Genomic DNA, 25,672 nt, shown 5'->3' with positions numbered 1-25,672 from the left:
CAAAGAGTAGAGTCTTAGTAAATACTTAGTGGTAAATGGGTGAAGAGGTCAAACTGGTATGCATTTATTTGTTTCTGAGCACAGCAGATATGATAGGTCTGTGCCAGGGACCATGTGGAGGCAGAGATTAATCAGATAGGTTCCTTGAATATGAAGCACTTGGAGTCCAGCATGTTGATAAGCTGTATAAATTTCTCCACCTGAAGCACTGAGTCTTCTTTGAAGGACAGATGCTCTGGTAAGTAACCCAAACCTACTGCAAAAATAGAGCTTTGTTGTATTAAGTCACTAAGATTTAGGGAATATTTCTCACACAGCATAACCTAGCCTTACTAAACCTTGCCTACCTCATAAACAGTGGCCCCCAGACTTGACTAAAAACAAGAATTGCCAGAGGTAATTATAAAAAATTCAGGGCCCTAACCCAGATTCTTGAATCAGTATTTCTAGGGTAGAGGCCAGGTAAGTTATATATTTAATAGGCTTTCTCTCCAGCTTCAGGAGGGCCAAGAAAGACTCCAACAGCTACACTTTGAAAGAAAGGTAGAGGTAGCCTTGAGAGCATTGGGTATTCTAGGGATCAGGAATGACATGAGGAAACATGTGGAGGTGGGAAAAATGTAGGGATCACTTGAGGATGGAATCAGAGTACATGAAAGATGACGTATGCTAAAGTGGGAAGTGAGGTTAAGAAGTCTGAGCAATGCAGAACCAGAGAGGTTTTCTGAGCAGGGATTGGCCTGGTTCTACTGATGCTTTAGAAAAGCTACTCAGGCAGGGAGACTGCACAGGAGGTGGGTGTGTGGTCCAGTCAACCCACTTCATAGGGTTTTTGAGTAGATTTCAAGTGATCATGGATGTGCTGAACTCAAAACCACTGAACAAAGAGAGGAATTGCCATTGTTATCTATCACATTGTGTGTGTGTATGTTTATCTATCTTTAGAACCATAGCCCTATTGGAGTCATACACATTTCACTCATCATTCGTTTAAGAAATATTTATTAAGCACCTACTATGTGCCAGGTGCCATAGTGCCACTGGAGAACCAGCAATGAACAAAACAAAAATTCCTGCCTTCATGGAGCTTATTTTCTTTGTCTTTATGCCTTAGTAAAGATGTGAGGAAATATGCCAGTTACTCACTCATTTAGATTTGTAATGAACATCTGCTTTGTGCCCAGATGTGAGTCAGACCCAGTCTGGTCTAGTTGGGGAGCAGACTTAGCCCTTACTTAATAAGACTGTCTGCCTGGACTGCTGGGAGGGGCCAGAACTGGACCTTGAAGGATGAGAAGTATGACCATCAAAGCAGGGGTAAAACAGTATACCAGGCAGAGGAAACGGCACAGTAAAAGACTCTGATGTGTTTGGGGTCTGTGATTCCTTGGTGTGGTTAAAGCCTTGGGTCTGTGGCACAGAGAAGGAAGTGGTAGGAGAGATGAAGTGATGGTGGTGAGATTCAAATGCCAGAGAAGCTACTGAGAATAATCAGGGAGCCATAGGGTCATGGGAGTTATTGGTGCAGAGGACTGATATGATCACACTGGTTTTGGGGACAATCACACTAGTTAGGTGGGAGGAAAGATGGACATGAAAGAAAGGAGCTGCAGGTGGGAAGATCAGAGAAGAGGCTGCTCTGAGGGTCCAGGGTGAAAGCTGATGATGAGAGCCTAGATTGACCTGAGGTGGTGGGAATGGAAAAGACCCAGAGGTGGGTTGGGATTTGGCCATTGAGGGAAGAGTTATAACATTGTGGTTTTACAAGAATGGGCTTTGTAATCAAAATATGCGAGTGAGATCCCCAGTCATGCCCTTTCCTAACCTGTGAATTTGGATCTGTTATTTAATCATTCTAAGCCTCAGTTTCCTGATATGTACACATGGGATAATAGCAGTAAAAACTATGAAACTGGGAGGATTATGGTAGCACCTGGGACATAGTGGATGCTAATAATGGATGGGGGAGGGAGCCAAGGACAACTTTCTGTCTGCTTTGAGTGTCAGGGTAGCAGAGAGGCCATCTCTCATGGAAAACACAAGAAGAAGTACTATGGGGAAAGGCAAGGCCAACACAGTCTTGGAGGTTCCAACATCAAAGCCCTGGCCTCACTCACTAGAGTTATGGATTTACTCATGTCTCTGATCACATCTTTTGTCTCTGCGTCCTTGGTGCCCAGCTCAGTGCTCAGGCACATAATAGGTGCTGTCTTTGAGGAGCAGGACCTGGCTTTCAAGTATAGATGTGGGTATTGTAGGCATGTAGTTACAGCTGAGCCTGGGGAGGTAAGAGGGTAAAGAAAGAAGAGAAGAGAATCTGAGACGGGCCCCAGGGACCCCTGCTGTTAAGGGGTTGTGGGAGAAGGGAAGAATCTAAAGGAGGCTGGGAAACAACATCCAGAGGTTTGGAGCGGGGCAGGGGGTGGGGGGGGATGGACAGGAGGCAGGCTGGGAGCCAAGAAAGGGTTTAAAGAAGAGAGAGGTCATCAGGGTCATGTGTCACTGAAAGATCATGGAAGATAAAGCCTGACAAGTGGTCAATGGATTTGGTATCAAAGAGGTCACTGGGTACTTGACAAGAACAGGTTTAAGGCCTGTCAGGGCCAAAGCCCCATTGCAGAAGTGGAGTTGATATCATGTGAAGACATGGAAATGCAGAGAGGAGAGGTGGGAATAAAGAAGAGGAATGCAGGGTACTTGGACCCTCTGGGTACCAGAATTCTCCTCCTGATATGGACAAATTTCATTTTTATCAGTCAGAACTATCTAAGCATAGGCCAGGAGATCTGGGTAGGTAGTGAGCATCCTGTCTGTGGAGGGAGACAAGCAGAACTCTGAGACCTCCCACTGTTAGGAGCTCTCACACTTAAGAGCAGGGAAGGCTGTTCAAAAAACATGCCCCTAGTCTTTCTCAGCTAGGCTTGACTAATTCCTTGCATCACAAAAGCCACCTAGAGGGTCAGTCTTGCTATTTCTAGTGTCCGAAGAGCCTCCTGCAGGGACACACACACACACACACACACACACACACACACACACACACGGGTAGTCATGCACAGGCCCACATAGATACTCCCAGATAGAAACCATAAAATATATCTATATCTCCTGGTGTCAAAGGATCCACAACACCTCTCCCTGGGTTAGTCTTCATTCATTCCCTTGCCCCCTCTTTCTGCTGTTCCATTCCCATCCCTACTCCATCCCAGCATCTCTGTGCTTCCCGCTGCATCTCCTCTTTCTCCGCATATCTCTCTGCTTTTCTGGCTCCCCTTCCTCCCCCCGCTCCAACTCTCCAGTTCCCCTCTCCCTAGGTCTCCCTCCCCCGGACTACAACCCCCAGGCGCCCCCAGCCCCTGGCGCTGCGCATGCCCCCTGCTCTCCGCCCCTTCTAGGCTCCCCCCCCCTCCTTCCCTTCCTCCTTACATCCCTCCCCCCCTCCCCCGCGCTTCAGCTCCCGCATCCCTCCATCCAAGCCTGTGCCGCAGCCGCATCGCCACCGCAGCCCCAGCAGAGCCGAGCCTGATCCAGGCCCCTGCCTCTGCCCGGTCCTCGGCCCGCCGCCCCCGGCCCCGCCCCCACCCGCGACGCCCCCTCCAGCGGCTCCGGTGCCCCAGGGCACCCCCAGACCCCGGCCTCCAGCACCAAGGCAGGAGGCAGGAGCAGCAGCACAAGCAGGAGAACGAGGAGGAGGAGGAGCCGTCGCAGGATGAAGGATCGGACTCAGGAGCTGCGGAGTGTGAGCTCGGGGGTGGGGAAAATGGGGGGAGGGACCCTAGTATTTGGGGAGCGCGTGAGGGTGGAGTGGGGGAGGTGCTGGAATGTGGAGGTTGGTAGCAGAGGCACCACAGTATCTGGAGGCACCTGATGTTCTCCAATGAACCTGCATTTTGGGGATAGTGGCCAGAAGAGGGTGGAAGCCGTTAAGACCCAAGGGGCAGGAGAAGTCTCAGGGGCCTTGGACACCCCACATTTCCAGAAGGGCCCCAGGGTCTAATCTGGGAATGGGAAAGAGTGAATGTCAGGAGAGAATTGGAGGGTTCTGTCAGCCCCAGGCAGATTTACCGAATTAGAAGGACGGGCTGTGACTGGACCAGGCTGAGTCTAGCAGGACCCAGAAATGGGGGATGCTATGGAGAAGGACACAGGTCCGGACCTAGATGCCAACACTTGGCAGTGAATGAAGTGCGTGTGAGCACACACATGTGTTGCTCGCCATGGGGAGGGGACACCTCTCAGAGACAAGGAGGGAAGGGGTGGCCTTAGGAAACAGCCAGAGGGCTAGGGTCTGAGATCGGATGACCCCAGAGGTGGGAGATGGGGTTGCAGAGGAGAGGGGAGAGGAGGTTCCAGGCTCGGGGCCATGGAATTGGATTGTGTGACATGGACTGTGCTCTGCTGGGGGAACTGGAGTATCCTGAACAGTCGGGGTGGGCTGACATGGGCCCTTGGTCTGCAGGCCTGTAGAGACCAGGCTCTAGGAGTCTGGCCAAGCAGTTAGTAGTGTTTGGGTGACAGGGGAAGCAGGGCAGCACTGGTGTCTGCAGTGAAGGCTGCCACTTGGAGAGGCTGGGGAATGGGGGCTTGGTGAGAATGGTTTCTGGGGCAGGGAGAATACTGGGGAATTTGGAGAAATGACCTGGGCCCTTGGGAGGCAGAGCCCACAGCCTGTGGTATGCTCTGGTGTGGTGTTATGTTAATAAAGTACTAGCCCCAGCTGATTTACCCCCATTTGCCAGATAAGGAAACAGGTTCAGAGATGGGCAGGAAGTTGCCCAAGGTCACCAAGCAAGTGGGTGGGAGGATCAGACTGGAATCTGGGTTTCCTATCTGCTGCATTGACATGTGTCTCTGCTTTTTTAGCCTTTGAAACAAAAGTCTCAACACTGGGGGTAAAAAACTGTCTTTGGAGAGCCCCCTGGGTTTGGGAGTGGGGAACCAGGTTACAGAGAGATGGGAGGAAAGGGCTTGGAGGCAAGTGATTGTTGTCTCTGGGGAGAGATGGGTTGGCAAGTGGGAAGGAAGGAGGAACTGGTGGTTGAGGGAGGGGATTTTGAAGGTTCATTTCTTTATTAAACTTTTACCAAATAGGCATCAGGAAAATGACAATAATAAAAATAACCAACACTCATGTGCCAGACACTGTTCTAAGTATTTTAGACATATTAATTAATTTAATATGTACTAGTATTATCCTATTTTATAGATAAGGAAACTGAGGCCCAGAGAGGTAAGTAACTTAACCAAAGTCACATAGCTGATAAAAGGCATCCAGGCAGGCTGGCTTCAGTACCAGTGCTCTAAACTAACTCACCGAAAGCAACACAGCTAGCAAGTGTGGAGCCCAGATTTGAACTCAGATTCTCTGCTTTCAAAACTATTCCATGACTCCAAAACCCAGAGAAATGGAAAGTAGTTTTGGGGTGAGATGGTAGAATTGTAGTAGAGAGGGAGGGAAAAGAGATGGAGAAGGCATGGATGAGAATCCTTATCTGGGTGAGTCAGGGGACCTTGGCCAGAGGTGAGGAATCTTGTGGGCTGGGGCTGCTGGGAGCAGCCAGGTGGAGGAGGTGGGAAGTAGTGTGTAGGGGTGAAGGAGGCTGGGTGAATACTGATGTCTCTGGTGTTAGTCACAGCTCAGGGAAACTGGGGATTTGGGTGGGTGGGGCAAAAAGAAACTGCCAGACACTGGGAGTGCCCAAGGTCTCCATCGAGGTTGAGAGCAAAGAGGCTTGGAGGCAGGGGAGACTGGGCAGGGCATGGGAGGCCTGGAAAAGGGATCTCTAAGAGGCTGAGAGGGATGGGGGTGGGGCGGTGGCAGGAGGAGATGTCAGCCCAGGGGGTCTGATCAACTTTCCAACAGTGCTTTACAGTTCCCAAGGGAGTCTCAGATCTATTTATCACAACAGTTGGGGGTGCAGATTTGGGAATCAGACTGTCTGGACTCGAATTCCAGCTTTGCTACTTCCTGTGTGACCTTGGGTAAGTTGCTTAACCTCTCTTGTGCTCAGTTTCTTCATGTGTGAATTGGGAGTAATTCACACTTCACAAGGTTGTCCTTAGGGTCGAAATTAGTTACTATGCAAAAAGTACCTAGAAGAAGGCCTGGTACCTAGCAATGTGCTATGAGTGTTCATTATTCCACAGCTTATTTCTCTTGAACTTCACATCAGCCCCCTAGGATGGGCAGGATGTGACCCTAATTTGCTTTGGAGTAAATTGAGGGCCACAGAGGTAACCTGACTTGCCCAAGGTCACACAGCTGTCAATGGCAGAGCTGGGATTGAACCAGGGTTTTCTGTCTGCAGTTCATCAACCACTTTTGGTTGGGAACTGGGAGGCCCTGTGCTGGAGTGTAGGCTGCGATGGGGAGTTCATCAGCTGGATTAGTGTCCCAGGACTGGGGCCAGGGATGAAGCTTAAGAGGGGAGGAAGGGGGCAAGTAAGGTAGAGAAGGTTAGTGGGAGAGAGAAAGCACAAGGAGACATGCTGTGGGCTAGAGCTTGTGTGGAGGCTTTGGAGTGGGAAGTCAGGAGGTGAGAGGAAATGGGAAGACTGAGAAATGGGGGAAGGGGAGCCCTGGGGTAGAGAGGCTTGAATCTGAGCCCAGGTGGGAATGGGAGCTGTTATAGGACAAGTCCTGTACCCTGAGGGCGGGGACTGACTCCTCTGTGTAGCACTTAGGTATGGGACAGGCACAGTAGGTGCTTTGGAAAGGCAGACCTGACATAACAGAAGATAAGAGTGGCCGAGATGTGCAAGAGAGAAAGCAGGGATCAAGATAACCTGGGTGATAGACTGATACCAATCCTTCTGCCTGGAACACTTTTCCCTCTGCCTTGAATTCTATGTTCCTCAGATTGTGGCACAGTTAATTACTTCAGGACTTAGCTCAGGTGTCACTCCCTGACTGTCCTGTATAAAGCCACCTCTGTTGCCCATTTCTGTCACATCTCCTGGTTTATCTCCCTCCTGTTATTTAGCACAATCTGAAATTGTCTTGTTCATATTTCATCGTCTCCCTCCACTGAAATGTCAGCTCCTTGGAGGCAGGACCTTCCTGTCTTGTTTACCACTGTATTCTCAGCAGCATCTGGAAGAGAACTAGGCACACATCATACATTCTGTTAAATGAATGAATGTCTTTGGGGCAGAGGGAGGACGAAGAAGGGAGTAAATGGTAAGGCAGAGAAGGTAGAGGGTAGAGGTTGGGGTGGGAGGACTAGGCTGGATCATGGGATGAGGAGAGGCCCTGCTCAGGGAGACAGATGGACAGAAGCAGGGGTGCCGTGGAGAGAGGCTGCTGCCTCTCGATCAAGTGATGCTTGCACCCCTGAGAAGCACATGTGAGCATGTGTGTGTACATGGGCCCCCATGTGTGTTTATATACACAGATACTCACACACTCTGTTTCTTTTCTGTCACCCAGTTCCAGTCTCTTTTTGCCTTTTAGTCACCCTCTCACCATCTGTCTCTTTGGCCACTGACTCACCAGCTCACATTGTCCCTCTCTTCCTTCCATCTATGCACCTGTCTATGTTGTCTCCTGCCACTGACAAACCCACAAGAGGCCTTGGTGTCTCTGATGGGGAAGGATTGAAGCTAGAGGCTTGGATCTGGTGATCCCATTTTCAAGGTTGTTCCAGATGGTGCCCAGGATCTCTGCACGCTCTCCTTTAATCCTCTCGAGTGCTTGAGGAGTTGGTGAGCCGTAAAGAGGAGAGTGCCTGAGTTCAAAGCCAAGCACCACCCTATCTGCATCCATTAGCTATATAATCTTGGGCAAGTTACTTAATCTTTCTATGCCTCAGTTTCTTTTTTTCTGTCAAATGGGAATAAGAATAGTATCTATTTCATAGAGTGGTTGTAAGGATTAGACAAGAAATTCAAAGCACTTGTAACAGGGCTCAAGTCATAGTAGTCAGTACATGTGTGTTAGATGTATATAATTCTTATCTTCTTCATTTTGCACATGAGGAAATGGAGACTTGAATTTTTCCATAAAGTGGATTGGGGTACATTTGATCTTCTTTTCTTAGGTAGTCTTGTTTGCCCACAGCCTGCTTTCTTTTAGGCTGGCCAACTTCTCCCAGAAATGGAAGCTGTGCTCATGGCAGGGGGGACCCTTAGTGAGCACATGCACAAGTCCACCCATTTAACAGCTGGACTTGGGCTTGGAGAGGAGCTTAGATTTTCCTAGGGTCACACAGCAAGTAAAGCAGAGGCTAGAATGCCTGGCTTTCTAGCTGAGCTCTTCCTGTAGCCAGGCACCTCTTACTGGTTTGCTGTCCTGGCCACAGGTGTTTATCAGTAATGAGGAAACAGCAAACAGACTCTTTGGGGCCAGGTAGGAGTAGAAGGATGGAAGTGAAAGAGCCTGGGATTTAGCATTGGACAATTAAATTTCCATCCCTGGCCTTATTTGCTGTGAAGCCTTAGATAGGTCAAGCAACCTCTCTAAGCCTGTTTCCTTCTTTGTAACATGGGAGGGGCAAGAGAAAATGGCCAACCCTCACTGAGCATCCATTCTTTCTCTGGTAGCATCAGCCATTTTTCCTGCCTGCTCTCATTGCCCTCTTGCCCACCGGTTGGGGTTGACATTATTGCCATTCAGCAAATGCAGAGGTTGAGGTTCAGAGGGGAGAAGTCATGTGGCCTTCTAGCTGCTTACCTGGACAAGTTCTTTAGCCTCTCTATGCCTCATTTTCCCCTTCTATATAAAAGGGGGCTATAATAATATCTACCTTTGTGTAAGAATTAAGTGGATAAATGTAGCAGAGTACATAGAATCATGTCCATAACATGCTATATAAATGTTTGCCATAATTATAATTACGTTGGTCAATGTTCTTCATAGTTTTTTTTTTTCCTGAAATTAAAAAAAATCAATACACCTTTAAATTTCTTACATCAAAGACAAACTCATGTGATGCACTAAACTTTACCTAATGGAGAAGCTACACGAACTCTAAGTCTAGGGGAAAAATTGGCTCAAGTCAGAATTTCTTTTTCACCATTGTGTATTTATATATATTAGCTGTATTCTGCTAGATAAAATGATAGTCTAAAAGTTTTGCTAGTAGTTAAAATAATCAAATCCATAAGAGCAACCAGGGCTGAACATTATGCAAACCTGACCTAATAATACAATTGAATGATAGATATTTTAATGACATAGAGAAACTAGTTCTGATTACTCATTTATTCATTCATCTTTATTCAGCAATGTCTATGTACCAGTCCCTGTGTAGGCAATGGGGATTAAACAATGAATATAACAGATAGGGCTCTTACTTGCCCATCCAGTGGTCAAAGATAAAAGCTTACATACAGAAAATAAATTATTGAATGTCCCTCATAGAGTTTTAGTGAAGATTAAATGTGATAACAAGAAGGTAAGGTCTATGCAGAGGTGCTATTAAAAGATAATATTATTCTAGGATTTTGGGGCGCAGAGCCTAACCCATATTGGGCTTTAACAGGAGCTATGTGAGAGGGAAATAGCTGCTGACAGAGTCCTCAGAAGGAGGTGGCCTTAGGAGGGGCAGTCTGGGAAGGTGTGTGTTAGATGCCTATGATTTCCCAGCCCCTTTCAGCCTAGGTGCCCTCGGGCAAGTCACTTTCCTTTCCCCTCCCTGACATCCCGTTCCTTCTTCTGTGAAATGGGGGCAATGATAGTTGCTTTACTTTTCTCATCAGGGCTATGGTGCTGAGGATCAAAAGAGACTATAGATGCATAAGTGTTTGTGAACCGTAGAGGATTGTTAGCTCTCAGCTCTCTATAATTATTACACCAAATAAGTCATACTTGAGCCCTCTACTTTTCTTCCTCTGTCAAGGACAAAGAAACAGGTACCAGAGATGCCTCAGGGGATAATCTAAGGGCACTGGATCTGGGAACAACAGGAGAGATAGAAATTAGACTTCAGGAAGTCTGAAGTCATCATGAGGAAGGGCAAGAGACAAAACAAGAGAGTTTCCAGGCACCTGGGCCAGTGAGAGGCCTCATGATCTGTGGGCAGCTGGGCTGAGGGCTGAGTTCTTGAAGGAAGAGAAGGGGCAGAGGAATGGCTTTTGGTGCTAGGGAAAGGAAACTTCATGGGGCAGCTGGCTTTTTGAGAACAGAGCATTATAGGAGGCCAGCAGGTCCTCAGAGATGAGCTGAGCATCCCAGAGCTTTTAAGGGTTGAGGTCTGTTGTGGTGGTCCTGGGTCAGGGGCCAGGACCTGAAGCCCCATCAGGATCCCCAAGACCCACCTCTACTTCTGGGACAGCTGTGGGCAGAGATGGAGGAACCTCCCATTTCCAGTGGATATTTGGGATTGTCTGGAAATTAAATGTAAATGCTGACCACACTTTCTGACATGATGTGGGGCCCAGTGTCTGTGGGGAGAATCCCTAGAGTTTGGGGGCAGGGCTTGAGCAGGAAGCTGGGGTGGCTTCAAGAGTGTCTGGCTGGGTCTCCTCTGGGCTTGTGGCCTCTTTCCGGTGCTGTCGGGTCTCTGCTGATTCCAAGTTTAGTTGGCTGTCTAGATTGCATCTAGGTCCCATCTGGCTCTGTCTAGGTTCGATCTGAGCTGTCTGGGATTTGTATGTGCCGAGTCTGGTTCAGTCTAAGCCTGTCTGGTTTCTGTCAGATACTGTCTGCGATCTGCTCGGACGCTATTGAAGTTTCGTGTGAGTTCTCTTTAGATCCCAAATGGCTATTCCCCAGGTAGATGCCTTTTGGATCCTATCTTGATTTCATTCAGGCTCTGGTGGTTAGCATCTGAGTTTTGGCCAGGGTCTTTCTGGAAATCAGGGTGAACTCTGTTTAAATATCTGTCAGAGCCGATTAGGGCTCCAGATGTAATTAAGCTTGAAGGGCTCAGCTTTTGTTGTCAGACTTCTGTCCCAAGCAGAAGAGTCTTGAGTCAGGAGTGTGTAGCCTTGGGGAGCCCTCCCTGCCCACCTCTCTTTCCCAGCTCTGAATGAGTATGCAGACCTGAGGCTCGGAGGAGCTAGGAGAACAGGCTCAGAGGGCCCTCCCAAATGTCCCTGGGGGTGCTGGTGACTGGCTCTGTCCACATGTGTCAGCATTCAGCTTTGCTGTGGGTTTGTGTGCGGTTGACCATCAACATGGCAGTATATCTCCATGTAGGTGTCAGTGGGCCTGCCTCTGTGTGCCTTGTGTGTCATCCCTTCTGTCTGTGTCAGTGGTCTGTCTGTCGGTGGAGGTGTGGGTGGGTGAGCAGCTGCAGGTTGCAACTGGGAAATCCAACCAAGTGAGAGTGGGTGGGTATGAAGTTAGAAGAGGCTGGATGAAAGCAAGCAAGAGTGGTGAGGGGCAGAGCAACTGAGGGGGTGCAGGTGGGCAAGAGGAGAAAGGCACAGGGAGCAAAGGAGGTCAGGGTGCTGCTTGTTTTTCCTCCAGCCCTCACTGGGCCTGACTGTGCTTGCTCAACCTGGTGCCTGCAGCTGACAGTGAACTGACCTTGCTTCGGGGACAGTGGCTGGAGGGGAAGAGGAGGGAAGCAAAGTAAGGCCTGGGCAGGAGTGGCTAGGGAAAGGGTGGAGAGGGTCAGGTTCCTGGGACTCCATTCCAGACCCCTTCTCAGAGCCCAGAGCCAATTATTGCAACATTTAGCTGGTTGTTACAACATTGGAATACTTCCCTACTGGTTGGTTAATAGCAGCTGTCCTGAGTGCCACCTGCCTCTAGGGTGACTGCACCCACAGGCCATATCCACTCCTGAAAGGGTGCCTTTTGCTAATTCCCTCCAAGGTGTCCTTTGGGCTGTCATCTACCTGGCCCCCAGGACCCTGTTCCACAAGATATCCAGTGTCCATTCTGACTGCTTGGGGCCCTTGCCTGTGCCCTCTGCATGTACTCCACTCAGACCCCTGCTCTGAGCCTAGAGCTGGAAGCAGCAGGACCAGGGCCAGGGCTGCTCATGGTCTCCATCTTTCTTTGCCTCCCAGGCAAAAGACAGTGATGATGAGGAAGAGGTGGTCCATGTGGATCGGGACCACTTCATGGATGAGTTCTTTGAACAGGTAACTGAGCCTACAATGCCCCTAGACCCAGAACGCGGCCCCCAGCCAATAATTTCCTTCTCTCCGTCCCCCCCAACCTCCACTCTTTGGCATTTTACCAAGTCTCTCTGGGTCTGGCCCATTTCCCTGAACCCTTACTGAGCCCCCTGGAAGCCCTTGTCTGGCCTAAAGACTTGGCTGGGTATAGCCAATTTGCTGCCTCAGGTGGAAGAGATCCGGGGCTGCATTGAGAAGCTGTCAGAGGACGTGGAACAAGTGAAAAAACAGCATAGCGCCATCCTGGCCGCCCCCAACCCAGATGAGAGTGAGTGCTGCTGCGGGATGGCTGTGGGCTGGGGGAGAAGGGGTCTGGGGTCACACTCAGAATTCTCATCCACCCTGCCCCCTACCCAGAGACCAAACAGGAGCTGGAGGACCTCACTACAGACATCAAGAAGACGGCCAACAAAGTTCGGTCCAAGTTGAAAGGTGAGGACTGCGATCCCCTGACTCAGGAGAAAAAGAACTCTGCCTTCTAGTGGACCAGACAGGCCTTTTTATCGGGAATGTCTGTAGACTTCTAGGAGCCAGATTCCTAAACAAAACCCCAGATTTCCCTCCTTGCTCCAGATTCTTTGGAGAAAGATACACAACAGGGAAATTAGGGAGAGGAGGCTGTCTAATTTGCATATGAGCTCTGCTGGTTCCATCAGCATGAAGGTCCACCATAAAAATATAGTCCTCCAAGGGGCGTTAGTTTCATTAAGGCCTCATTTCTCTGGAACGGGTGCCAGGCATAGCACTAAGCACCTCGTAGGTGGGTTCAACAAATGCTTCTGAATTGGTATCTTCAGCTCAGGACAGATTGGGCTGTATGGCTGACATCAGAGGCTGGCAAGCTTTCAGGAGGGACTTGCCAAGGGCTCATGTATTCATTCTAATTTAAGGACTTGGGTGCTGGTAATAACTACCTTCCCCCGAAGCAGTGTGGGTTGGGAACCTCCTTGTCTGTGGTGCCAGGGGAATAGCAATGTTATCATGATGCTAATTTGTATGCTTATGGTAATTCAGCATTAGAAAACATTTGCCAAGCACCTACTCTGTCCGAGGCACATTGCTTGGCTTTGGGGAAATAGGACTATGTCAGCTGACTGGCCCTGAGCCCTCTGTGGTGCAGGAAGATGAAGACAGGGACTTGATGCACTCCTGGTCCCAACAGGAAGCCATGTGTAAGCCTCCAGTACTGATCTGTAAAAACGAACCTTTTGCACTCAGGAGAGTGTGCTGGAATGGAAAATGACCTAAGCCAGGAGCACGTGAAGTGCAAATCCAGACAGAGGGAATCCAGTTTACATCATTAGCTCATTCTAAACAAATACCCTCAGCTTCCTCAACAGCACAGTCAGAAAATCTCAAGCAATCTCAAATCTGACTTTCTTTTCGGTTGCAAAATCCTCCCCACCCCCCATGAAATCTTACTAAGAACTCCCATATATACAATACATAAAAGTCAGGCCGTATTGGCTGACTGGGGGTGGGAGGCCCTGTACTCCTGAAGTTTCTTCTCAGAAGCCAAGTTCCGTGGAATAGTTTAAAAATCCCTGGGCGCAGTGATTTCTTTGGGCCCATCCAACTCTGACCTTAATAGTCTCTACTGGACCATGAGGAGGACTCCATGGTTCAGGGATTCAGGAAGAAAAAGAGAGAAGATGCGATGCTCCATTTTCCACCAGCTATGTGGTGGTACAAGCTCAGGCTTTGGTTGTGACTTTGAATGAATTGTTTTACCCACTTGAACTTTAGTTTCTAGTTTGAAACATGGACTGCCATCATGGAACTCCCAGGATTGTTGTAAGAAGTCAATGAGACCCATCCTTCAGGACTGGGCCATAACCCCAAGTCTGACAATAGGGTCCCAGCCTGGGCTGAGTGTGTGTTCCTGTGCTTTTTCTGCAGCAGCTGGGCCAGAGCTGTCACTTAGACACTGCCTGACATTGCTGGCAGGGACTGCTCAGGTGCCATCCAGCCTCATACCTCCTCCACTGCTAGAACAGAGTGATGTTCTCAGGAGGCTTGTCCAAGTCTGAGAGGGCCTGGTGACTCATCCCTGCTGCGTTTTTTGAGCACCTCAAGCTCTTTTATAGAAAATCTGAGTAAGTGTCAGGAGTGCATGATCCAGAAGCAGGAATCCCAGTTAATCTGCACGCTTTTCCAGAACATGGGAATTCCCAAAACAGGGATCACCTTGTAGGCCATGGGGAAAGCTATTTTCTCTGTTGGAACATGCATCCACTCACCCTAGAATTTTATGTATTGTATATATGGGAGTTCTTAGTAAGATTTCATTGGGGGTGGGGAGGATTTTGCAACTGAAAAGAAAGTCAGATTTGAGATTGCTTCAGATTTTCTGACTGTGCTGTTGAGGAAGCTGAGGGTATTTGTTTAGAATGAGCTAATGATGTAAACTGGATTCCCTCTGTCTGGATTTGCACTTCACGTGCTCCTGGCTTAGGTCATTTTCCATTCCAGCACACTCTCCTGAGTGCAAAAGGTTCGTTTTTACAGATCAGTACTGGAGGCTTACACATGGCTTCCTGTTGGGACCAGGAGTGCATCAAGTCCCTGTCTTCATCTCCCTGCACTACAGTCAGAGGGCTCAGGGCCAGTCAGCTGACATAGTCCTATTTCCCCAAAGCCAAGCAATGGCCACCAGAACTTGACCCACCTGGAAGTGCCTGCCTTCCACCAGAAAAATCCCAGCGTGGGTTCCTGCCCTTTTCCAGAGGATGTAGGAAATGGAGTTCCTTGAGTACAGGGGACCTTCACGGTGGACTGGGCCCACACCCTCTCGTGGGATTGAGCTGCAGTTACAGCTATGGGACTCTCCAAGACCCAACCTTTCCGAAAGAACAAATAGCCCCCTTCTGTCTGGTGACTCACGGACCCTCAGTCTCCATCCTACTACCTTCCGGACTCCTGCCTCTCACTCTGGATCCTTTACTGTCAGCTCTCGCCTCGGGTGTGACATCTCTTCACAGACCTGGGGCTTGCCTCGGGGTGTTGACCTCTCACATATCCAGGACCCCCGCCCCACACGCCCCGGGTCTCCCAGGGGTCACTGCGTCCTTTCTCCCGCAGCGATCGAGCAAAGCATTGAACAGGAGGAGGGGCTGAACCGTTCCTCCGCAGACCTGCGCATCCGCAAGACCCAGGTAGGAGGCTGCGGCCAGACGCAGGTGGGACCGGGGCGGGATCTGAACCAAGCAGGGGAGGAGCCGGGCGGGTTGGGGGTGGGCGGGCCAAAGCAGAGCTCAGGTACTAGATGTGGCCAAGGGAAAGCCGGGGCGGGACGGGGGCGGAGCTTTGGGCGGGGCTATAGCGGAGGGCGGTAACGGGTCACTTCATTCTCTAGCCTGGGTCACCGCCTGTTTGGGCGTAGGATAGGAGGACAGCTGGTAGGGGACTGTGCACTTGTGAGAGTTGGGATCGAGGTGTGATTACCCCTCCTACCCATTCCACTCCTGCGCTGCCGGCTCACCCCCTTGCTGTGTGCTCCCTGCCTCCTGTTATATGTACCCCCATCCCAGCACTCCACACTCTCCCGGAAGTTCGTGGAAGTAATGACCGAATATAACGCGACCCAGTCCAAGTACCGGGACCGCTGCAAGGACCGGATCCAGCGGCAGTTGGAGATCAGTGCGTGTTCCCCCCTCCAAACTCCCCAGGCTGACCCAAGCCTCCTTCCAGGCCCTTCCTCCACGTGGAGGGGGTGCCTGGCCCAAGGCCAGTGGAAGGGTGGTCTCCCGGGTCCTTGCTCCATCCCACGACCTCAGGCCCTCAGGCTGGCCCAAACCCTGAGCGCGGAGTACTTTCCCCCACAGCTGGAAGGACCACAACCAACGAAGAACTGGAAGACATGCTGGAGAGCGGGAAGTTGGCCATCTTCACCGATGATGTGAGGCCCGGGTGGGGGCGGAGTCTGTTTTTGGAAAGCATTTGCCTCTCCTCCCCAAACTTGAGTTGAACTCAAGATCCTAAATCCACCCTGGATTAACAGGCAGCTGAGAGCCTGGATCTGGAACTGAGGACTACCATGGGGGCAGAGCAGGAAGGCACTCCCATAAAAATGCAAACAGTAGTGTGCCAGGACTGTTCTAAGCACTTTATGTATTTACATTAACCTACTAAACTCATTTAAGCTTCACCACAACCCTCTGAGGGAGCCACATTTCAAGTATGAGGAAATCTGGCCCAAAGAGGTTCATTAACTTGTGGAGGTCACACAGTTGGGGGCAGAGTCAGGATTTGAACTCACAATCTAGATTCAAAGTCAAGACTCTTCAGTACTAAGTACATGCACATGCATGACTCCTTACTGAAGCAGTCATTTCACCAAGTGACTAATTTGCCTACACTTTGAAGATTTTTTTAAAAATCTGTTTTAGTTTTTCACACTACCTTGCCCTTGTCATCTTATACGTGAATAGTCGGGCTTCCCCCAGCTGTAATTTCTCTTTGTTAACTTTTGCCCTGGCCTGTCCAGTTCTGTCTCTCTCTTTCTGCTTCTGGTGATGGAATGGCTCTGTTTAAGATTTCTAGACCAGGATTAAAGTAGGTCCAATGACTGTCTAGCAGTTTTTAGCAAATTTTTACCTAGGTAATTGGTCTTCGTTAAATTAGCTTTGAGCAAATTGATTGTGGGCAGTTAGCTTAGAGCCCACCCAAACAGCTCTGCCTAGGCTGTCTGTCTGTCTGTCTGTCTGTCTGAGAATGGAGGGAAGCCTAGTGAATGCTTCTAAGAAGACAGGGCTGATCCCTGCCAATTAAGCCACCATCATTGCAGTGGAAACCCATCTTTACAATTCAGGGTGGTTGGTACCTTGCTTGAATGCTGTGCAAGATGCAGATAGAACCTAGGGTAGTGGTTAACTTCTAGAGTCAGGGGAAAGCTTCCTAGGAAGTGACGTTGAACTGTGCCTTAAGAGACAAGAAGCATTTGGACATGGAGAGATGGACAGGGGGCACTTTAGACAAAGGAAACATACTGAACAAAGACAGGAAGAGTGGACCACTTGCCAAACAGCCATTGGATGATTTTGGCTCTTATAGGATATGCAGGAGATGAGGGCAGAAAGGGAGCCTGGACCTTGACTGCTAAGGTAAAGGTGTGTAGCCTGTGGGTAATGGGGAACCCTGGAGGGTTTTAGAGCAGAGGAGTGGCTTGGTGTGGTTTAAACAGTGAGTGGTTTGGGAAGTGAGCAGCCTGGTTCAGGCCAATCATCTGGGGGGGTGAGGTGTATCTGATTGTTGGTTGGAGTCTCTCTCCCACTGACTCTTGAGGTCTGCAATGCACTTTTTAAATTATTTTCCCCCATTGCATGTCTTGGAGGCTCCAGGGGACTTGTGAGCACACTGCCTTTTCATCTGGGCCTCCTTCTCTGCTTGACTCTCTCTCTTTGCTGTGTCCTCTTCCATGACCCTGTCTGCCTTTGACCAGGTGGGGGCCACTGTACTGGTGGGGGCCCTGGACCCCTTGTCTCCCTTTACAAGTCTTCCTTGATGTATGTGACAGAGGTAGCCCTGGGCTCAGGACAAGTTTTACTTCTTGTAATTTAACAAACTTCTCTTTAGTGCTTCATGTGTGCCAGGTATTGTTTTAATCAATGTATATATATTATCTCAGGTAATCTTCATAACAACAATGAGATGGGCACTGTTATTATCCACATGGGGAAACTAAGGCCCAGAGAGGTTAAAAGATTTGCCCACGGTTACAGCTAGTGAGTGATAGCCATATTTTAACACAGACACTCTGGCTGCAGAGTCTGAGCTCTTATAGGGGTGAAGGGTAGTTTTCAGTGCCTCCCCCCATTGCCCTAGATCAAAATGGACTCGCAGATGACGAAGCAGGCGCTGAATGAGATTGAGACAAGGCACAACGAGATCATCAAACTGGAAACCAGCATCCGAGAACTGCATGACATGTTTGTAGACATGGCCATGCTTGTGGAGAGCCAGGTACTGCCTCTGCCCTCTGCCACACCATCTGGGAGCCTCCCCCAGCTTCCAGGGGTTCCCTGTTTCAGCCCAGTCCCACCCCTCCCTGTGCACATCACCTCTACAGGGTGAGATGATTGACCGGATTGAATACAACGTGGAACATTCCGTGGACTATGTGGAACGAGCTGTGTCAGACACCAAGAAAGCTGTGAGATATCAGAGCAAGGCCCGGAGGGTGAGCTGGGGAGGGAGAGCCGGTGGGGCAGGTGGGCCCTAGCTGGGTGGGCGGGGCTGGGCTCAGGCCAGGGCTGAGGCAAGTGATGAAATCCCCTGAAAGGCCTTATCTCTGGCTCTGACCTCTTCCTTTTTCTGTTTTCTCTCCTCTCTTCTTTTTCCTCATACCTTCCTTCCCCATTGCTCTGTCTTTATCTCTCTGTCTCTCTGTCTCTCCTTTTGCCCCATTGCCCTTTCTGCCTACAGAAGAAAATCATGATCATCATTTGCTGTGTGGTGCTGGGGGTGGTCTTGGCGTCATCCATTGGGGGGACACTGGGCTTGTAGGCTCCCCTATCCCTATCTCCCCCAGACACTTCCCCCATCACATCGGGAGCAATACCCCCACCATCCCTTTAACTCCATCCCCTGCTCCAGGTTCATCCCCAAGACAGACCCAGGCAGCCCTTCCCTTCACCCCTCCACATCAGACCCCGGAGTCCCTGGACCTCACTGTGCCATGGACCACTCCCCGCCCCTGCACATAAATAGCGATTACACATGCACACCAACATGCATGCCGCCAGTACATGCTTGAGATGCGTGGACACCCCAGCGTGTGTGTGTATGTGCTTAGATGTGTGTAGAAGTACCACATCGCCTTTCTTAACCCAACCTCAAATCTGTGTGTTGTCTGAGCTTTCCTCCTTTGCTCAGTTGTGTAGACTGTGGCCAGGTATAACACAGCAACTCACCAAGCCCCATTCTGTCTTCTGTGAATAGGGGTGTGTGTGTGAGTGTGTGTGTGTGTGTGTGTGTGTGTGTGTGTGTGTCCACAGATCCCTGGACACACAATTGGTGTACATGGAATTTTGTGTTTGAGTGTTCGAATCTAATGCAACAGCACTTCTTCTACTGACATCCCCCTCCACCCTGTCTGTCACAAATGGGGCAGGTTATGAGTGTACAGAAACTCACACCCACATTCCTAGAGGATCCAGGTGTACCCCAGCATGATGTAGGACAAACCTTCCTGGCTTAGTCACCCCAGACACATGTCCCAGGGAGTGTGTGTGTGTGTGTGTATGTGTGTGTGTGTGTGTGGTGAGCTTGGGGTTCAGCCAAGATGAATGGAAGTATATACTTATAAATAACCTAGCTTGGCTTGTAGATACATGTACATTTCCCCTAGCAGGTGATGTGAGAAATACTGTGTGTGTTTCAGGATGTGCCTGAAGTGCTGGTGGGTCTTCTCAGAGAGAGCCCTCCATATTGTGCACTGGACGCCTTTTGTGGGTAGACACAGAAATCTATATTTCTGTTATCTAGAATGTCTGTGTGAGTGTGTGTGTGTGTGTGTACGGATGCTTTCTATATGTGTTTCTGCCCTCCTATGTATTACATGCATACACACATTTTTCTCTTTAAGGACCTATGCCCTGTCCATGTTTGTTTATGCAAATTTATTTGCCCTTCCTTCTCTCCTCAGAGCTGCTGCCCAGTATCTGGGATGGCCACACAGTGCTACATCAACATTGTGCAATAGGAGCTTCCTGCCCTATAAGATCTCAGAGGCCCTGTACATACATGCCCAGATGCTTATCTTTTTTTGTGTCTGCCAGAGGATAAGCCTGCACCCATGAGAGCTGGTACATTCATGTGCTCGCACATGCATAGGCTGAGGAGGCCTCATGTAGGTGGCCACACACAAACACACACATACACACTGGAGCACACATGCATGCTAACATGGGCATGGTGCCCATACAGGCCTGCACCCATTTGCACAGGAATGTCTCTGGGAAGGGCTATTGTGAGAATGTTACAGATGAGGCCAATATCAAGGGCTCTCCCGGAGAGATTGAAGATGAGAACATTTCTGCCTTCCACATACTTACCTCAGAACTGGGAGAGGCCAATATTTGTCCCCACCACCCCATCTGATGTTCTGGGCTCTGCCTCAGGGATCTTGGATTTGGGGAACTGCTTATTTCAGGCATGCTGGAGTGGCCACTATGGCAGTGGCCACTGGAGATGAGCCAAGTCCCAGAATCCATCCCCTGGACATATCTGCTAAAATGTCTGCAATAGCTGCTCCCCCACCAGGGTGCAGCTGAGGGTGGGACACAGGCCTGGGTATCTGATGGTGAGGAAAGGGCTACCTCCTTTCTGATGTAGACAGCATAGGCACAAATATGTTTGTGAATTTGGTAGCAGGTGGGAGGTTCATGGGCAAAGGACAATGTTAGAAACCACTCAGTCCGTGGCCGAGAACCATGGACACACATATACAGGACTGAACACACAAGTACAGGAACGTATCCTGCGCTGGGGTTGGGCATACATGTGCATAGGGTGAAGAACACGAGGGTGTGTGCAGACCGTTTCCCAGGGTCCCACTGCATGTGAAGTGTGTGTGTGTGTGCCACGCGCGCATGTGTGTGCGTGCGTGTGCGTGTGTGCGTGTGTGTGAAGGAGAGAGAATGCAGATATGACCTTCTGGAACGCATTACCCTCCTCATCCCTATCCCAGCTCAGATAGCTAACCTCTTCCCTACCTGGCTGTTTGGACCCTGCCTGTGTGTGGCCAATATGTGTAACCCCCAAGGTGGGCTGTCCTGAGGAGGGGCACCCACCTGTCCCTTCCTCAAATGCCCTTCTACAGGAGAGGAAGTTTGCCCCGTGCCTGACTGCAGCCCTCCTGCCCCCTTCTTTGGGAACATCGGAGCAGGCCCCACCCAGCATTCCCCCATCCCTTTTTCCTTCTTGCTGCCCATCCAGGACACTCTTTCAGCCCAGGTGTTTCTGGAATTCCCACAACCTTGGGGCCACAAGAAGGGTGGAGCCACGGCTAAAGTGATGCCGCTGCCTTCTGGAGTGGCATTAGGCCCATAGCCACCCATCTCTGGGCCTCAGTTGGACCAGAGGATCCCCAAGGGTCTGTTATGCCCCAACTTCCACAAGTCCCACACATCACATGATGTGTCTGTATGTGTGCTGGCATGTTGTCTGGGGGCTAGTGTCTTTTGCATGTTCTTGGAGGAGTGTGTGCTGCCTATCCTCCCCATACCTATAACCATGGTGCCCTGCGGGTGATCCTAGGCCTGGCCAGGGCTCAATGCTTCCCCTCCCCCTTTCTTCCTCGCCCTGCCTCTCCCGAAGCACAATGCGTGTGTCTATCCCATGTGCCTGTGGGTCGACACCTTGAGCGTGTGTACATGATGTGTTCTATGCATTCACCCAGCCCCCCGAGCCTGCCCCGCAAAGGACAAAATTGGTGGCCCCCGGCTCCCTTCTGCCCCACCTGCCCCTGCCCGCTGTGCAGCTGTGTGCGTTGGTGTTTCCGTGTTGCTGGCGTGTCAAGTGATGTAGCCGTGTTTGCTGACATGAGACCCTGCCCCTTCCGTCTCTCCGTTGGTTTCTAGAGCTCTTTCCCTCTCCTCCCCAGAGAAGACAGGACTCTTGGGGCCTGGCTGGAGGCCTAGAGCCAGGCCACCCTCTCCTGTTAGCCTTCAGAGATCAATTTCTCTCTATTGGTGACCAAGTTGCAAATGGATAAAACACAGGAAAATTCTTCCCTCTCTCCCCAGCCCTGCATGTCCTGTCCCCAGAACCTCCCACCCCCACCCTGGGCCAGGTCGGGCCCCATGGGACGGGAGAAATAGCAACCAATCCAACAGCGGGTGTGCTTTGTGCTCACTTCCTTCTGTCCCCACATGGGACGGGCGCCGTGGGGAGGGGGAGACATGTATGGGGAGGTGGGCTGGGTAGCTGGGCATGTGACTGGCTACAGGCGTAGATAAGGAGTTTTAATCCAGAGCTTGGGCAGGCACAGGATTACTGGGGCATCCTCAGGCAAAGATCTAACAATATTGCAGGAACCGAATTTGGGTACAGGTACGGGAGGAAACAAAAATACACAGATTTCCTCCACTTTTATTGAGGAGAATTAAAAGATAAATATCTAAAGGTGGTAAATGTTTTAAAATATGTCCCCCCCAAGGCGGGACAAAGGTGGTTGGAGGAGCAAGAAAGCCTCTTCGTTCTAAATCCAGGCCTGAGGATCATGTTTGGACATCAGAGGTCACCACTTCCTACTTAAAAAGCAATAAAGGGATGGGACAGTTGACAACATCAAGGAAACCAGACCCTCACCAACCAGCCGTCAGGCCTGGGTCGAGTGAAGACAGTCCTGCCCTAGAACTTAGAGGCATCAGGGACACAGACTCAAGGGCGCTGGATTTAACATGTGGAGAGCTCTAGGACAGCCCCTTCCTCCAGCTCTAGAATGCAGCCTTCCCTCCCCACCCAGGGTTTGAGTGCTCTGGACCTGGATGAATGAGCCCCTCTGGGCTCCAGGCCCCAGCTCCGCTGTCACTGGGCTGAACCATCCATGGCCTGCACCCAGCGAATGGTTCGGGTCCGGCTGTCTTCCCATGAGAACAGGGGCTCGTAACCAAAATGGCGCTGAGCCTTGTTGGTGCTGACGGTGAAGGTGGTGTTGGCAACAGCCAGTGTATAGGGATTGAGCAGGGGCGCATAGAGCACCAATGGCCGCAGCAGCCACTGCAGCAGGGCATTGAGGACAGCCAGAAGCATCAACAGCCAGTAGGGCAATAGTGGACGGGTACCCACCAGCCGCAGTCCACAGGGGCCCAGGAACTCCATGTTGAAGTCTTCATAGCTCTTATAGGGTGATTTATCATAGCAGAAGTACACCTGGCCACCCATTAGTGCTGCTCTCTGCTCTAGCTCCCGGGCCACCAGCACATGCATCCAGGCCACGTTACCTGCCAGTGGAGGAATGGGGGGTGGACATGCCCGTAAGGGTCCTTTTGACCACATAGATGCTTGTCTCTCCCACGCCAGTCCACGTACAAGCCACCTCCTCTTTGGGCCCATGTAGATGCCGCCCACATAACTACAGCCCTGAGAGAGGTTGTTTTACCCTGGCCCCTGTAGCCACTTGCTATCCTGGGCCAAACTGTATGGATGCTGGTCCTTCTTTTGGTCCCATGTAGATGCTGACCCTCTCCTCACCTGGTTAGATGCTACTCCCATAACTATAATCCTCTCCTCTGCCTAAGACATGTTTTTTGTGTGCCTTCCTAACTTGCATGGATATTGTTTCCTCTGGCCTGTGCAGACAGTGAGTGCCCACATATCATAGTCTACCTTGGCCAGTGTAGAGACTGTCCTTTTCTGCTCCTGCCCCCCAACCCTGAATCACATGGGTCCTTCCCTTTCATAGCTTTCCTCTTGCCTCCCCTGGGCCTTACCTACATAGACCCGGCCATGCTCCACAGAGGTAGGGATGGCCCGGAAGAGCCGGCCCCCCAGGCGCAGGCCCTGGTAGTAGATGTCCCTCATGATCTGGTGGCCTTCGCCATAGATGCCGGTGGGACGCAGAGCACATGTCACCAGAGGCAGACCCCCACAGACCTGGGGGCAAACGGTAGGCACTGCTAAGACCTAGGAACCAGTGGTCTGCACTTTGCCCTAGCGTCCTCAAGCTGGAGATGGAAGGGAATGCCCAGGGCAGGGTGCAAAGCCTGGCTGCCTGTGGCTCTGAATCTCTTCTCCAGTCTTACCTTCCTGCCATTGGCTTCCAGGACCAGCTGCTCAGCCAGGGCCTTGCTGTGAGGATAGGGGTGTCTGTGGACTGCTTCATATGGGGTGTCCTCATTGCCCCTAGTGTAGGAGAGGGAATATTCTTAATGCTAAAGGGAGATGGGGCTCTTAAAGTACTGGGGGGAACCTCAGCTCACCTGTAGAAGGGGTGGCCTTTGACGTTGGGCCCCACAACTTCCATGCTGCTCGTGTAGACCAGGAACTGTGTTCCAGTCTGCACACAAGCCTCAATCACGTTCTGTGTGCCTGGGGAGGCAGGGTATGTATCCAAACTGAAGTTTTCTCCCTCTGCATTTTTTCCCTCCCCGTTCCAAATCTGAATGAGGGCACATGGCTTCCTTCCCCAGGCCCATGGAGAACCACAGTAGGTTGACGAGGGCTGGCCTGCCATTTCAGGGGCAGGAGTGCACACAGGACATTGTCACAGAAGAATCACAGAGGTGTTAAGGTCAAAGGGGGAGCACAGTCAAGATCAGGCCATGTGCCGGGAAGTGTTAACTACATCATTAGAACAGGCCAGGGGAGTACCTCACCCTGCACGTTGACCTTATGGATGGTCTCAGGACTGGCCCTTCCAAACACGTCCACCAGCCCGGCTGCATGGATGACCACGTGAGCTCCAGCCACTGCTGCTATCACCTCATGGGCCTGGGTCACATCCCCCTTGATGGCAATCACCTGCACTGGCCCTGGTAGCGGGTAGGGGCAGCCAGAGGCAATGTCAGAGCTGGGGCTACCAGCCAGCTGTTGGGTTCAGCCTACACCCTTGGGAGCCATGTTCCCAGTGTGACTCATTCACCCCATCCATGTACACTGAGGACATAAACAGGCATCATCTTTTCCACCACAGGGAAGGGAGTTCGTATCCTTCCCCTGGCACTCCCTCCCTATCATGATCACCTGTCTTCAGCTCTTCCAGCCAGGGACCCAGTTGCAGGTCAAAGATTCGTAGCTCACGGAGCCGGGGTTCTCGCTGCAACAGCATTCGCACCACATGCTCCCCCAAGAAGCCACAGCCACCTGTGACCAGGTACACCAGTTTCTGGGCTTGTGCAGAGTCTGCCATGTCCTGCTGGGGAGAGACCCTGGCTCACCTGGGTTGCCTGCTACCGCCTGCCCCAGCAGCCCACGTGTTACTCCTTGAAGGGGCCTCTGGCCTAGTGGACTGGAACAGTAACCCAGGGGCCAGACCTGTCCCCTGGCGGCTACAGTTATGGATACAGCAGTCAGGCTACCTGCCCTCTGACTCTGCCAACTGCTGTTACCGAGATAGGAAAGGTGAGGGCTTGGCAGGCCCCAGGAAAGGCTCAAGGTTTGAGGGGGAGGGGGAGGTTTTGGGACAAAAATCAGTGACTGGAAGACGGAGTTGGGGAGGGAAGGGAGAGTAAGGTGGGATGGGCCAAGGGAAGGGACCTCTGACATCCCCTCTGCCTACCTGCAGCCACTGTCCCAGGGTGCCCAAGCCGGCCACTGAAAGGCTATCTTCTCAGTTTCCTGGGCCAGCGGGCCTGCGACTCATCAGTCACCCTTCCGCTTGCTCCTCCCCTCATGCCCATTCCAGGAATAGACCAGCCCAACCAGCCTCCACCCATCCATTCCCGACTCTTGCCACAGGGCGCCCCCTGGTGGTTACTGTGCTCCACTAGCATCTGGTTCCAGCAAAAAATTTGGGGAGCAGGGGCACGGGGAAGCCAGAACCTGCTCGGTGGGCACTGAGGATTTTCAGGCCTCAGGATGAAACAGGCAGGGTAACCTCACTCTTACTGCATGACGTCAGTCCTCCCCTCTTGCTGGATTTCCCAGGCCAGAAGCC

At 51.0% G+C, this 25,672-nt stretch overlaps 2 protein-coding genes across 6 annotated transcripts; one reads left to right on the top strand and one right to left on the bottom strand.

Moving 5' to 3' along the window:
• The first annotated feature begins 3,475 nt into the window (after window positions 1–3,475).
• On the top strand, window positions 3,476–22,027 carry STX1B (syntaxin 1B). Of its 2 annotated transcripts, none has more exons than XM_016132878.2 (10): window positions 3,476–3,739; window positions 11,962–12,036; window positions 12,241–12,340; window positions 12,430–12,504; window positions 15,154–15,227; window positions 15,603–15,711; window positions 15,897–15,970; window positions 17,896–18,033; window positions 18,140–18,223; window positions 18,496–22,027. In XM_016132878.2, exons 1-10 carry the CDS (start codon window positions 3,710–3,712, stop codon window positions 18,574–18,576), a joined length of 840 nt encoding a protein of 279 aa, XP_015988364.1. In that variant the 5' UTR covers window positions 3,476–3,709; the 3' UTR covers window positions 18,577–22,027. The 2 variants fall into 2 exon arrangements, with proteins under 2 accessions (XP_015988364.1, XP_015988363.1); XM_016132877.2 differs by having other exon boundaries at window positions 3,479–3,739; window positions 18,140–18,250.
• Window positions 22,028–22,146: 119 nt separating this feature from the next.
• On the bottom strand, window positions 22,147–25,442 carry HSD3B7 (hydroxy-delta-5-steroid dehydrogenase, 3 beta- and steroid delta-isomerase 7). 4 transcript variants are annotated; one of them, XM_016132875.2, is made up of 7 exons: window positions 25,295–25,433; window positions 24,760–24,931; window positions 24,393–24,548; window positions 23,997–24,105; window positions 23,820–23,919; window positions 23,508–23,670; window positions 22,147–23,018 (listed from the first exon to the last, which is right to left on the bottom strand). In XM_016132875.2, exons 2-7 carry the CDS (start codon window positions 24,923–24,925, stop codon window positions 22,603–22,605), a joined length of 1,110 nt encoding a protein of 369 aa, XP_015988361.1. In that variant the 5' UTR covers window positions 24,926–24,931; window positions 25,295–25,433; the 3' UTR covers window positions 22,147–22,602. The 4 variants fall into 4 exon arrangements, with proteins under 4 accessions (XP_015988361.1, XP_015988360.1, XP_036081275.1 ...); XM_016132874.2 differs by having other exon boundaries at window positions 24,760–24,928; window positions 25,295–25,432; XM_036225382.1 differs by lacking the exon at window positions 24,393–24,548 and having other exon boundaries at window positions 24,760–24,928; window positions 25,295–25,442.
• Between the last annotated feature and the right edge of the window lie 230 nt (window positions 25,443–25,672).

The sequence above is a fragment of the Rousettus aegyptiacus genome, unplaced genomic scaffold (assembly GCF_014176215.1).
Source record: "Rousettus aegyptiacus isolate mRouAeg1 unplaced genomic scaffold, mRouAeg1.p scaffold_m13_p_8, whole genome shotgun sequence".
Taxonomy (NCBI): domain Eukaryota; kingdom Metazoa; phylum Chordata; class Mammalia; order Chiroptera; family Pteropodidae; genus Rousettus; species Rousettus aegyptiacus.
The sequence above is the reverse complement of the archived record's forward strand: the minus strand, read 5'-3'. Positions and strand labels throughout refer to the sequence as shown.